The 12264-nt window shown below is 35.1% G+C and overlaps 1 protein-coding gene across 1 annotated transcript; it reads right to left on the reverse strand.

The window, feature by feature from the left end:
- Positions 1 to 4187: 4187 nt before the first annotated feature.
- LOC114281925 (uncharacterized) lies at positions 4188 to 8769 on the reverse strand. Its single transcript, XM_082902843.1, has 5 exons — positions 8694 to 8769; positions 7467 to 7871; positions 7145 to 7289; positions 5119 to 5248; positions 4188 to 4307 (listed from the first exon to the last, which is right to left on the reverse strand). Exons 1-5 carry the CDS (start codon positions 8767 to 8769, stop codon positions 4188 to 4190), a joined length of 876 nt encoding a protein of 291 aa, XP_082758969.1.
- Positions 8770 to 12264: the final 3495 nt, after the last annotated feature.

Raw genomic sequence — 12264 nt, forward strand, 5'->3', positions numbered from 1 at the left:
ACAGAGAGGGCAACAAGCTATCAATGAAGAAGGGCAAACTAGCTAAGAGCAAATTAGCGAAGAGTAAATCAAAATGTAAATCTGCTAAGTGTAAATCAACCAAGGTCTCCTTGCAGGAGTTTGATAATCAAGTGGATGCTCAAATATCTACCGATGAGATACCTACTGTAATCCCCCGCAGGTCTACACGCATTCGAGGAGCCCCCAAATTTCTCATATTTGGAGATTTTGTGGGACCATGGCAAGGGCCCTCGAATGAAAACAAAAGGGGTTTAAGGGATGTGGAATCGGAGGATAGCTCAATCGAGTGTGATTGTGTCGATCTATGTTTGTGTGGAAATCTTGGTACACCACGGTTGCAATTGAATGTGGAAATGCAAGCCTCAACAGAGCAATCATCAAAGCAGCATCAAACACCTAATGCATGGAACACACCAACTAGAGTGCTAACTGATCTTGAGCAATGGCCAAAATTGGCTATTGTTTCCCCACTGTCGGCAAATGAAATGATAATGACAAATAAACTTGGCTCACCTAGTGTTGATCAAAGGAGATAAGTAATTGGCACCAAGCAACAGAAAAGTGTTGAAAATGTGCAAGCTTGTAGAAATGAGGATTTGGTTGAACTACATATGGAAGACACACAATCTGGCAAGGGTGAATGTCGTGATGGTGATACAACTGCTATATCAGGTAAGCCTCTACAAGCTTGGAGCTCTTTACTTAAAGAAGAGATTAATAAGGTGTCAAAAATGAAGTATAAAATAGGTGCCCATAAGATTGAGAACCTAGTAGATGGCATGTACAATGTCCTTATAAAGATCTCAAAAAAAGGCTTTTCTCATTAGGAAAATGCCTTGGTTGGATACTTCATTGATAACAGACTCTCTTTCCATTATGTAAAAACTTGGGCGAAGAAACTTTGGGGAAATTTGCTTGAAGATGTTGTCTCCATTGATAATGGGTTTTTTATTTTTAAAGTACAAAGTGAAGAGGCTATAGACAATATTTTAGAAGATGGCCCCTATTACGTTAGGGCTAGATTGATTGTTCTTAAAAAATGACAACCTGGACTAAAACTAACAAAGTGTGAATTTTCAAGTGTGCCATTGTGGGTGAAGTTGTATAATGTTCCTTTGGAGCTTTGGACTGAAGAAGGCTTGGGTTACATTGCTAGCATCATGGGAACTCCTCTTTATTTGGATGAGCCTACGTTCAAGAGAAGCAGACTTACGTTTGCGAGAATATGTATTGAAGTGCCAGCAAATAAAGAGATTCCTAAGTCTTTCAAAATAAATCTTGGTTATAGTGACCCATATGAGATTCAAGTTGAGGTTCCATGGAAGCCTCAAAGGTGTGATGTTTGTAAGACTTTTGGTCATACCACTAATTTGTGCCCTCAGAAGCCAAAGACTTTGAGCCTTCCATCTTCCAAACAAGAGTGGAGAGTTAAGGAGACTAACATACAAGTTCCAACTAAGTGGGAAGTGGTGAAGAAAAAAGGGAGAGATGAAGGGCAAGGTTCAACAACAGTGATAAACAAAGAGGGAGAGACGCAATGTTTCATCCCATCAACATCTAATGCTTTTGATGTCCTTGAATCATGTGATATGGGAGAGTTAGGGAATGGAGAATTAAATCAAGAGTTGTTGTGTCAAACGAAGAGCCTAAAAAGTAGAGGGAGTCCATCTCCAAGTGATCCCATTAATGGAGAGACTACAAAGGAAGATAACAGAAGAAAACTCAAAGCGAAACTTCATTACTTGAAGAGTGCTAGAGGGAAATTTTGAATCCTTTGTTGTGTATGTTGTGTTTGTCATCTATAGGCTTAGTTTGTTTCTTTTGAGGGAGTAGTTTGTTTTTGTTTATGTTTATTCTCCCTACAAAAGATGTCTATTGAACTCCATTGTATATCTTTCTTTTTTGGTTATAATATGACTTGCTTATCCAAAAAAAAAAAAAAATACAACCAACAAAGCATTGATACTCTCCTCTTTTAGATTTTCAAATTTCCCACTTGACATAGTTTTATTGAGGCCTCGTTTGGAAACAGGCTAATTTAGTAACTTTTTGGCTAATTGGCTAAAAAGGTAGGTAAAAAAAACTTGTATGTTTGGGATGACTTTTTAGCTAATTACGAAAAGATGTGCAAAAAGTAGAGAGAAAAGAGAATCTTTGACTTTTTGGTATAAGTTGTTGGCTTTTTGGCTAATTTAGTAACTTTTTGGCTAATTGGCTAAAATAGCCTCTTGCCAAACGAGGCCTGAATCTAGTACAACTTAGACAATAATGCATATCATCAACAACAAATATTACCAACAATAAAGACATAGTAAAAATAACGCTCAATTAGTACATATTAATGTGTGTTTGAGAGGAAAAAAATTAGATACTGTAACGACCCCAAAATATGTATAAGTCATCCTTGTTTAACTATGGGATAATGTGTTTTAATTTAATTATATCTATTGGAATTGAAGAACTATCTGTTGAGTTATGACTTTAAAACTGAAATTGACGACCTTTGTGGGTTCAAAAATCAAAATTGAGTACTTGCATATGTTAATGGGAATTTTTAGAACTACTTGGGAAAATTAATTGGAAATTTAATTCGTCTGATTCGTTAATGCATGTTTGGGTAGCTAACTTTGTGCTGCAAATTGAGGGCTTTAGACACTTCAGAAACCAGAACAGGGGTTATATTTATGGTCAGCATAATTTTTAGAGTCATCTGGAAAGTTTAATTGAAATTTAATTTTACGCGATTCGTAAGGGCGTGTTTGGCCCTCATTATTTGTGATAAAGCTTTATATAATTAAATATATAGGTGTATATGAGTAGGACTCATCTTTTGGAGCTCAAAAATATCTAAGAAGAGAGGAAGACATGTGAGAAAGAGAATTCTAGAGAGAACTCAAGGAGAAGAAGAGAGAGAGAGACAAGCTTCTCAAATCCATGGGGGTTTGAAGAAATTGAAGAAAAAAAGAAAGAAGATCAACCATGGAAGCTTGGGGAAATTGAAGAGAACAAAAAGAAAGACAAAGATTGAGCTAAGGTATGACCATCTATCTTGAATGTTTAAAGCATCAATTACATGAAATCAACGATTGATATGGAAGATGTGAACTTTGAACCCCAACTATGGCTATATTATGCTCTTGTGCTTGGGAATTGAGTAATATTTTGAGTTATGATGTTTGATGGAGATTAATAATGTGAAATTGGTCATGTATTAAAGGGTTTTCGGCTTTGATTTACATGGAATTGAGGTTTGATTTTGAAAATGAGAAGTCCTAATTTTTCAGCCATTTTCGAACTGCAAACTGCCCAGGGCCGCACGTGCGGCTCTGTTTCCCACACGTGCAGGAGACACTACAAAAAATAACACTTTTGCCGACCAAAAAATTGGTCGCTAAAAGCCCATTTTTAGTCGGCAAAAGTTATCCGCGACCAATTTTTTTGGTCACCAATTGAGGGTCGGCAAAAGTAATTAGCGACCAAAACTTTTGTTAGTCGGGAAAAAATTAGATTTGCCGACTAAATTTTTGGTCGCTAACTATATCATTATTGCGACTAATCCATTTAGTCGCTAAAACACTTTAGTTGCGAAAAGTAATATATTCCCGACTAAACATGTTAGTTGCCAATTGTCACATTCCACGACAAAAAAATTTGGTCGCCAATTATCACATTCCACGACTAAAAAGTTTGGTCGCCAATTGTGACATTCAACGACCAAAAATTTTGGTCGTCAATTGTAACATTCCACGACCAAAAATTTTGGTCGCTAATTGTGACATTCTACGACATCTTAGTTTGGTTGCCAAAAAGAATGTTTGCGCCAACATACTACAAAATAAACCTGTAATTCATAATAATCTATCCAATCCATTCAATACAATCTATAATTTACAAAAATCAATCAAACCAACAATTCACCTGAATCATGAACATTCAACAAAATAAATAAATCATTAAATTCTAAACCTGTTTAATTAAAGTTAGCAACTATTACAAATTTTATTCCATAAATAATTCCAAATTACATATTCCTTCAATTAAAAATCCGCTTGTAATCTATATAATCATCCAATTCACATCAATCTAACATATTCCCTAAGTGAAGAGTAGAACTCCTTTCCCAGAGCATCAATAGCTTTCATTGATTGAGCAGAAAGAAAATTCTTTTAGCAGTAGTCATATCTAGCTATGTCTCTTTCAACTTCTTTCCAGCCCTCATAAGCCCGGACAAGAGCAAGGTGATCATTGTAATCACATGAAAATTGTGCTTTTGGTGCTTCTGTTAGCTGCAAAGAGAAACACACAAATCAATTAGTGAAACAGATAAGATAAGATACTCAATTTTCCAACAAAAGCTATCTATTAGTGAAACCACAATGCCTTGTTACACGTCACTCTAAATAATCTAGACAAGAGTTACAAGTTAAAAACTAGATAAATTATAGAATGGATTGGGAGGCAAAAAAACACAATTAAGGATATGGTAAAAATAGATAAAGTTGTATCTCTATAGAGAGAGATAAATTATAGAATAAAATGTCCATAGAAAAAGAAAGATAAATTATGGAATAAAAACAAAGATGTATAAATAGGTTTCTTTTATGTGCACAAAGGCATCACCCACTTCACAACCATTTGGTCCCTACACCATCTAACTACAGACTATGGTAAGTCTTAATTCATTCTAATTCTCTCTCATCTTTTTCTCTTTATTCAGTTCTGTTATCAACACAAAAACCAAATACAAAATACATATGGATAAGATTTTTAAGTGTTGGGAGAACCTACTTTTAAAAAATCTTATATAAAATTTTGTGATCAGTTTCTGTGTTTCTGGATTTGTTTCTGTGTTACAGACAAAAACAAACACATAATACATATAAATACACAAGAAAACCCATATTATCTGAAGCTCATCCTTGAGCACCAACCCATGATATAAATAGACAATCCATATTATAAATAGCACCAACCCATCTTATAAATAGACAATCCATATTATAAATAGACAACCCATGATATAAATGGCACCAACCCATATTATCTTGCATGTGCCTACATATAAATGGACAAGAAAACCCATCTTATATTCCTAACCCATGATAGATTCTGAAGCTTATCCTTGAGCACCAAAACCCATATTATCTTGATAACTTTTCTAACAATCAGCATTCTTATGGAAATTCGAAATCTAGGCACATGCAAGTGGGAAAAGAGCATGATACCCCTGTTAAAGCCCCAAATTTCAGCAATTAAAAAATTCTGAAATCCCACTATTGTAACTTCCATTTACCAACACTAAGGAAACCAAAAACATCAAACCAACCACTATGCACTATCTCATCAATGTTCTTTGAAAGGCACCAGAACAAGCCAAGTAGTTGGTAGTTTTTAAACTAACTAATCTAATAAAATTGTGCTCAAATATGATTTGAGCAAACTTAAAGTCTTTAATGTGATTAACCGTAGGGCTGAGCAAGGAATCCGTGAAATCCGTAATCCGATCCAGTCCAGTCCAATCCACAAGGTTTGGATTGGTTTTTTGAATCCGTGGTTCGGTTCCGGATTGAAAAATTAAAAATCCATAGTTCATGAATTGGTTCCGGATTGAACCCCACGGTTCAGGATTGGAACCGATCCGGACCATATACAAATAGTCTATATTTTTATTATACACCCTCCTGCATAGTATCTTCTCTTATTTCATATAAAACTTAAATCCAAACCTAAACTTGCATAGTATCTTCTTTATTACTTTTGTTTGCTAGTTTTTAGTATTAATTTGTAATGGTCTAAATACTTATGGTGGAACTAGTTTTTTTATAGTTGTTTAAATTCTAGAACAGTTTGCCGCTATTACGAAAAGACATGTTGCTATTGTAAAAGTAATATGGTGCTATATTTATATTTTTATGAAATTAAAGTGTTATATATATATATTTTTTGTTAGTTAATTATGTAAATCCGTGGTCCTAAGCCGATCCAATCCGTGTTTAAATGGATTGGTTTGGATTGATTCCACAAATTAAATGGATTGGATTGGTTCCAATTTTTTAGGATCCGTAGATAATGGATTGGTCCTAGTTTTACTCCAATCCGATCCAATCTGGACCATACTCACCCCTAATTAACCGACACAAGAATTTTCAGCTTTATCAAATAACCCCAAATATTTGTTGCTATCTAAAATTTTGCATCATTTTTTAATGTGACTAAAGTCTTCCATAAAGTCTTCAATGTGACTAAAGTTTTCAGTGTGTTGATATTTGTATCATTTTTTAAATTTTGCAGGCTGGCAAAGGTCGGACAGGCTTGATGGTATCTGCTTACCTTGTTTATAGTGGCATGTCAGCAGAGGAGGCTCTTCAAGTGTATGCACATAAACGGACCACTAATAATGAAGGAGTAAGTCATGTTATGTATAAAAGGCTATCATGTAGGACTTTGTGAAGTAAATGACAACGAAATGCAATTTAGCAGTTTGCACATTTTCAGTTTCCAAATTGGTTCACTAAGGAACAGGGACGTGTATGGGTCGGTTTGGTTTGGGTGGGCAACTAGCAGAATCAAACCAAAAAACCTTGGGTTGGTTAGGGCTACTTAATATTGAACTATCTATATGTTAATAAATTGAACATATTAAAGGATGGTATTGGATTCATTAGCCAGTCTTGACTTTTGGTAGTTATCAGTATTTTGTTTAGAAGTTCATTGATCTGCATGTATTGGACAGGTCTCAATACCAAGCCAACAGCGTTATGTAGGGTACTGGGAGACTACACTTTCTATTCCTAGGGGAGTTGATCATGGCCCTCCATCTGTGAACTCACCTGAACCATGTAGCAGAGAATTGGTTCGAATTCGACTTTATGACACGGTTAACACTGGCTCTGTCTTCTTTGTGGTCTCAGAGTTATAAGAGGTAAGTCTATCTGTGGTGAATATCATTTTTTTATCAAATATCCCTAAATATGATGTGTGCATTGGAGCATAAAAACAGAACTCAATGTCAGAAGCCTCAAAAAAACACAACCACTCCATAAATTCAACAAGAACAATATTATGGAATTGCAATGCATCAGGGAAACAGAAAAATAGCACAAACCATGACATTAACACACACCTTATCTTCCCAAATACAGAAAAAATTGTGTGAGTGACCAGCATTGAAGGCTTAGACGAAACTCTTGGGTCAGCAAACCAGCGAGATGGAACACTTTTCAACACAATTGTATCAGGCTGCTGTTGCCTCCCGCCTCTTGAATATCCTACAACCAAACAACACATACATACATCCATTATTACTAGTAGTTCTCGCAAAATTATTAAGCATTTAGAAGAAAAAATATTGAGTTAGATTACTGAATCCATTATTGTAGACAGCAAGACCAGTAAGCATAAAAAATTCAAAACTATGGATAGAATCAAGAACAAACCTCAATTACCAAACGCATTAAGCTCTTCCCACTCTTTCCTCATTCCAAAATCATCTGATTCCGGAACTGAAGCAGTCAATCTAAACTTAACACCTTCAAGATTCAACTCAATCCCGTCGGTCTTACCAACAACCAATCTTCTCCAGCCCAGAAACTTCTTCTCGAGTTCCTTAACATTGTCTTCTCCATCTATACCATGAAGAATTTTCGATCTGGAAAACTTGGATAGAAACCCTAGGTCACGAATGAAGAGAACGCCGTGAGTGACAGGATCATCGCGCTTGCGCTTCTTGAGGTCCTTGAATCTGCGAACGACGATGTCGTCTTCGGGAACAGTGAGGGAGAAGGAGGATTTGAGGAAGTCGGTGAAGGAGCACTTGAGTTGCCACTCGTCGAGGGGCTTGACGGAGTGGTCTGCACAGCAGATAGTGAGGAGGAGCTGAACAGGGAGTGTGTTTTTGAAGAGAGAAATGGGGGGGGGGGAAAAAACTAATAAAAACACAAAAAGGGGGGGAAAATTAATAGCCAATTTTTTTTTTCATTAGCTGCTCAATATTTCAAAATTCTCCCTCTAAAATTTGTGAAAAAATAACTTTTCCACCAAAAGATCTCAAAATATTAAAAATTATAGGCCATGAAAACATACTCCTCACCAAATGATATCAAAATATTTAAACTGATTGGTGACGAAAATATATTCCTCACTAATAATTTTATAATTTGTGACAAATTTTTTCCTCACCAAAAGTCTCAAAATTTTAGCACCATCTGAACAAATTTAGACGATTTTTTTTTTGATGAAATTTAATTTTTTCTCACAAAAAAAGAAGTATTTATTGAAAAAAATAATTTTCCTCACCTTTTACTTTTTTTTTTATTTTTATTATATGTGACAAAATTTATAATTTGTCACAAATTAATCTTATTTAGCGACGAAAATGTGTTTTGTTTTGAAAGAGAGAGAGAGAGAGATAAGAGAAAAACTGATAAAAACAAAAAAGGGGGAAAAATTAGTTGTCTATTTTTTTTCATTACTGTCCAATATGTCAAAATTCTTTCTCCAAAATTAGTGACAAAATAATTTCTCACCAAAAAGACTCAAAATATTAAAAATTTCAATTCTCGATCGACAACTGATGTGATGTTAGATGTTAGATCCTCGTCAATTGATATTCACCGGAGAGAGATGAAAGAGATGAAGAGAAAGAGGGGGGTAAGATGTCGACTATGAGAGACCGATCGACAACGAGAAGAGAGAAAGTGAAGACGATCGGCGACGAGAAGAGACCCTTGCTGATACTCCCTTTTTCATCGAAGAGAATAATGGAGAGAGAGAGAAAGAGTCTCACCGTCGTTGATAAGAGAGAGTGAGGGGGTCGGTGATGAGAAGCCTCTGGATCGAGAGAGCACAAATGAAGGAGAGATAAGAGAATGAAAAAGATGGAGAGAGAGAGAGACCAAGTGGTCTGATGATCCCAAAAAAAATAATTTTTAAGTAATTATTTTTTTCAAACAATAATCTCAAGTGATTTTTATTTTTTTTAATGGTGGAGTGAATTATATATATTTTTAATTTTTAAATTTTAAATTTTTGTTTAGTTAGGTATAATAAATATTTAATTCTTTTTATAAAAAAAATTAAAACTCATAAAAGACAAAAAAAAAAAAAAACGAGTGACGTCGTTTAACAATTGGCGGCCAAATTTTTTTTGTCGCAAAAAAATTTCAATTCCCGCCCTTACATTTCAAATTTCCTTCCCAAACTTTTGGCGACCAAAAGACTAGATTAGTCGCAGAAAAGGTACCTTCGCCGACAAACTTTTTTAGTCGCCAAATCTCAATCAACGATGACTAAAATATTAGTCGCTAAAAGTACTAATTTGGCGACTAAAATATTTTTAGTCACCGAAAATAAGTTTTTTGGCGACCAAAATTTTGGTTGCCAAAAGATAAAAAATAATTTTTTATTTTCCATTCAGCGACTACATTGTTTTAGTAGCTAAAACTCAACATACGGCGACTAAAATATTTTTAGTCGCTAAAAATAAGTCTTTTGACGACCAAAATTTTGGTCGCCAAAAGAAAAAAAAAAAATTATTTTTCATTCGGCGACTACATTGTTTTAGTAGCCAAAACTCAATATACGGTGACTAAAATATTTTTTGTTGCTAAAAATAAGTTTTTGGCGACCAAACTTTTGGTCGCCAATTCCACAACCAACTTATTTTTGATCTTCCGCGACCAACTTATTTTTTGGTCGCCAAAATGTGACCTTCTGCGACCAAATTTGTAGTTGGTCACCAAAACCATACCACTTTCTACGACCAACTCATTTTTTGGTCGCCAAAATATGACCTTTGCGACCAACTCATATTTGGTCGCCAAAAATAATGATCATTTGCGACTAATTAATACTTGGTCGCCAAAAGGTAACTTTTAGCTACCAACTTTTATATTGGTCGCAGAAAGTGGTCGCTAAAAGTGCAGATTCTTGTAGTGAGACAACTCTGTTCAGCCAACTTTGAATAAGTATATCTTTTGCCTCTGGACTCCGTTTTAAGTGATTCTTGAGCCTAAAATCAATCCCCGGAAGTCTAGTTTCCAATGGCAGTGGTATCACTCCCAAATTATAAATAAATAAATAGTTATGCCCAAATTAGTGACGATTGTTCACTTTTTGTCAACCAATTTTATACCATTTCTTCACCTAAACCATTTCCCATCGATTTCTCCTGTTTTCTGAGACATGGATTATAACTTATTAAGGAATAATGAGCTTGGTACCACCATGGCTAATTGATTGAATGATCAAAGAAAATAAGTAAAGGATTGAGTATAATCTCATACTATGGGTTGTGCACTGTACTTGTAGGTCGAGACGAGGACATCGTCCCATTACCACCGGGAGTCGATCATTGTGAGTAATAGTAGTGTATTGATATGTTTCATTTATGTCTTGTGATTATGATCTATGTATTGTTATTTGTGAATGGCCTGTTCCATTGATATTGTGCTTTGATTCAATTAATGGATATGCTTGAATAATGGCATTGATATGGACCTAAGGTTGTTCTGTCCCTAGTAATAGACGTGGGCTCGAGGCCAGTATGATATGAATTGTTCTGTCCCTATTAATGCAGTGATACATTTGTCTACTGTTAATAGTTACTATTAATGTTCTGTTATCCGCAAGACAATTATGTCAACTTGTAATAAACCATGGGAAAATCTTTGTGCACTATTGAGTAATAGTACTGTAGCAGTATGTTTTACTTACTGTTAATAGTTAATACTGAAGTTCTGTTATCTGCAAGTTAACTATCTGAATTCATGATGAACAAATGAAACATATGTGTATTGTGGAACAATGATATCTTTGTGTACCTGGAATCATTTTGTTTTGCTAATGATGGGCCCGAGGCCAATCTGTTGATATCTGGGCCTGAGGCCACTCTGTATAATCTGTTAGGCCTGAGACTGCTTTGCAAAATATGTTGGGCTTAAAGCCGTTCTGTATAATCTGTGGGCTTAAAACCGTTCTGTATAATCTGTGGACTTAAAGCCGTTCTGTATAATCTGTGGGTATAAAGCCGATTTGTATTATATCTAGGCTTACATCCGATCTGTATTATATCTGGGCTTATAGTCGTTCTGTATTATATCTGGGCTTACAGCCGATCTGTATTATATTTGAGCTTACAGCCGATCTGTATTATATCTGGGCTTACAGCCGTCCTGTATCATATCTAGGCTTACAGTCACTCTGTATTATATATGGGCCTGAGGCCGTTCTGTGTTACATGTGGATCCGAGGCCGTTTTAAAATATGATTATGCATAAAATCTGTGTACAGTTTGATATGCATATTTACATTCTCTAAGTCTATGCTCAATTAATTAACCTCCTTACATTGCTATTATTCACTGAGCCTTGGCTACTCCGTTTTTATGAATATTTCTATAGGTGAGCCGTCGGAGATTGACACTAGAGTTGTACTAAGGTTCGCCTACCTGCCAAGTCACCGGGGTATGTCTCCATGTGGAGGCCTTAGTTTGTGATGGAAGTCATGTAAATTATTAAGTTTTGTGTAAGAGTGTGTGAGATCTATATGAATTCTGTGATTATATATATAACTCTGAGAATGTATTTAAATGCTTAAATCTAATTTAACCATCATGTATGCACAAGCTTAATGGATGTTGTCTTTTATTGATATTGCTTCCGCTTAAGGCCCCGTATGCGTTTAAATATTATTCTAAAATTCTGTATTGAGGTCTATGTACAGGCCGGTTATGGACCAAACTTTTAGGGGTGTGTTTGGATCGTGACAGATACACACCTGATTTTTGACATAATACACAAAGTAATTGCCCTCGATACTTGAACCTATAACCTTAAGGGCATGTTTGACTGGGTGGATTAGAGCATGGGATTGGGATTATTAATTCATGGGCCCAATTATCCTAGGTTTGTTTTACCATTTTGGTTTAGGATTATTAATCCAATGGATAATTAATCCAATAAATTTGTAGGATTATTAGTAATGGGGGGTAGGGGTGGGATTATTAATCCAATTGATATTAATCCAATTGGATAGTGAATACTACACTAATTTAATAGGATTATTAATACTTCACTATTAGTCTTGTGAATTAAACATGACCTAAGGTTATTAGGCCAAAATAAATTAATAATACAAATGAGCTAAAAGCCAAGGCTCACTTAATAGAGTTTAATTGAATCTACTACAGCTTAGATAATAATGCATCAACAACAAATATTACCAAGATAAAAGACACGAAAATTA

Source organism: Camellia sinensis, chromosome 13 (genome assembly GCF_055761805.1).
Source record: "Camellia sinensis isolate YWXY chromosome 13, ASM5576180v1, whole genome shotgun sequence".
NCBI classification, from domain to species: Eukaryota; Viridiplantae; Streptophyta; class Magnoliopsida; order Ericales; family Theaceae; genus Camellia; species Camellia sinensis.

Excerpts from the sequence above, each read along its gene's own strand:
- LOC114281925 (XM_082902843.1), bottom strand. The coding sequence starts at position 8,769 with ATGAAAAAGGGAGTATCAGCAAGGGTCTCTTCTCGTCGCCGATCGTCT. Across the intron at positions 7,872-8,693 it reads TCTCTTCTCGTTGTCGATCG|ACCACTCCGTCAAGCCCCTC; the intron begins GTCTCTCATAGT and ends TCTGCTGTGCAG. Across the intron at positions 5,249-7,144 it reads TCTGTATTTGGGAAGATAAG|GGGTATCATGCTCTTTTCCC; the intron begins GTGTGTGTTAAT and ends GGGCTTTAACAG.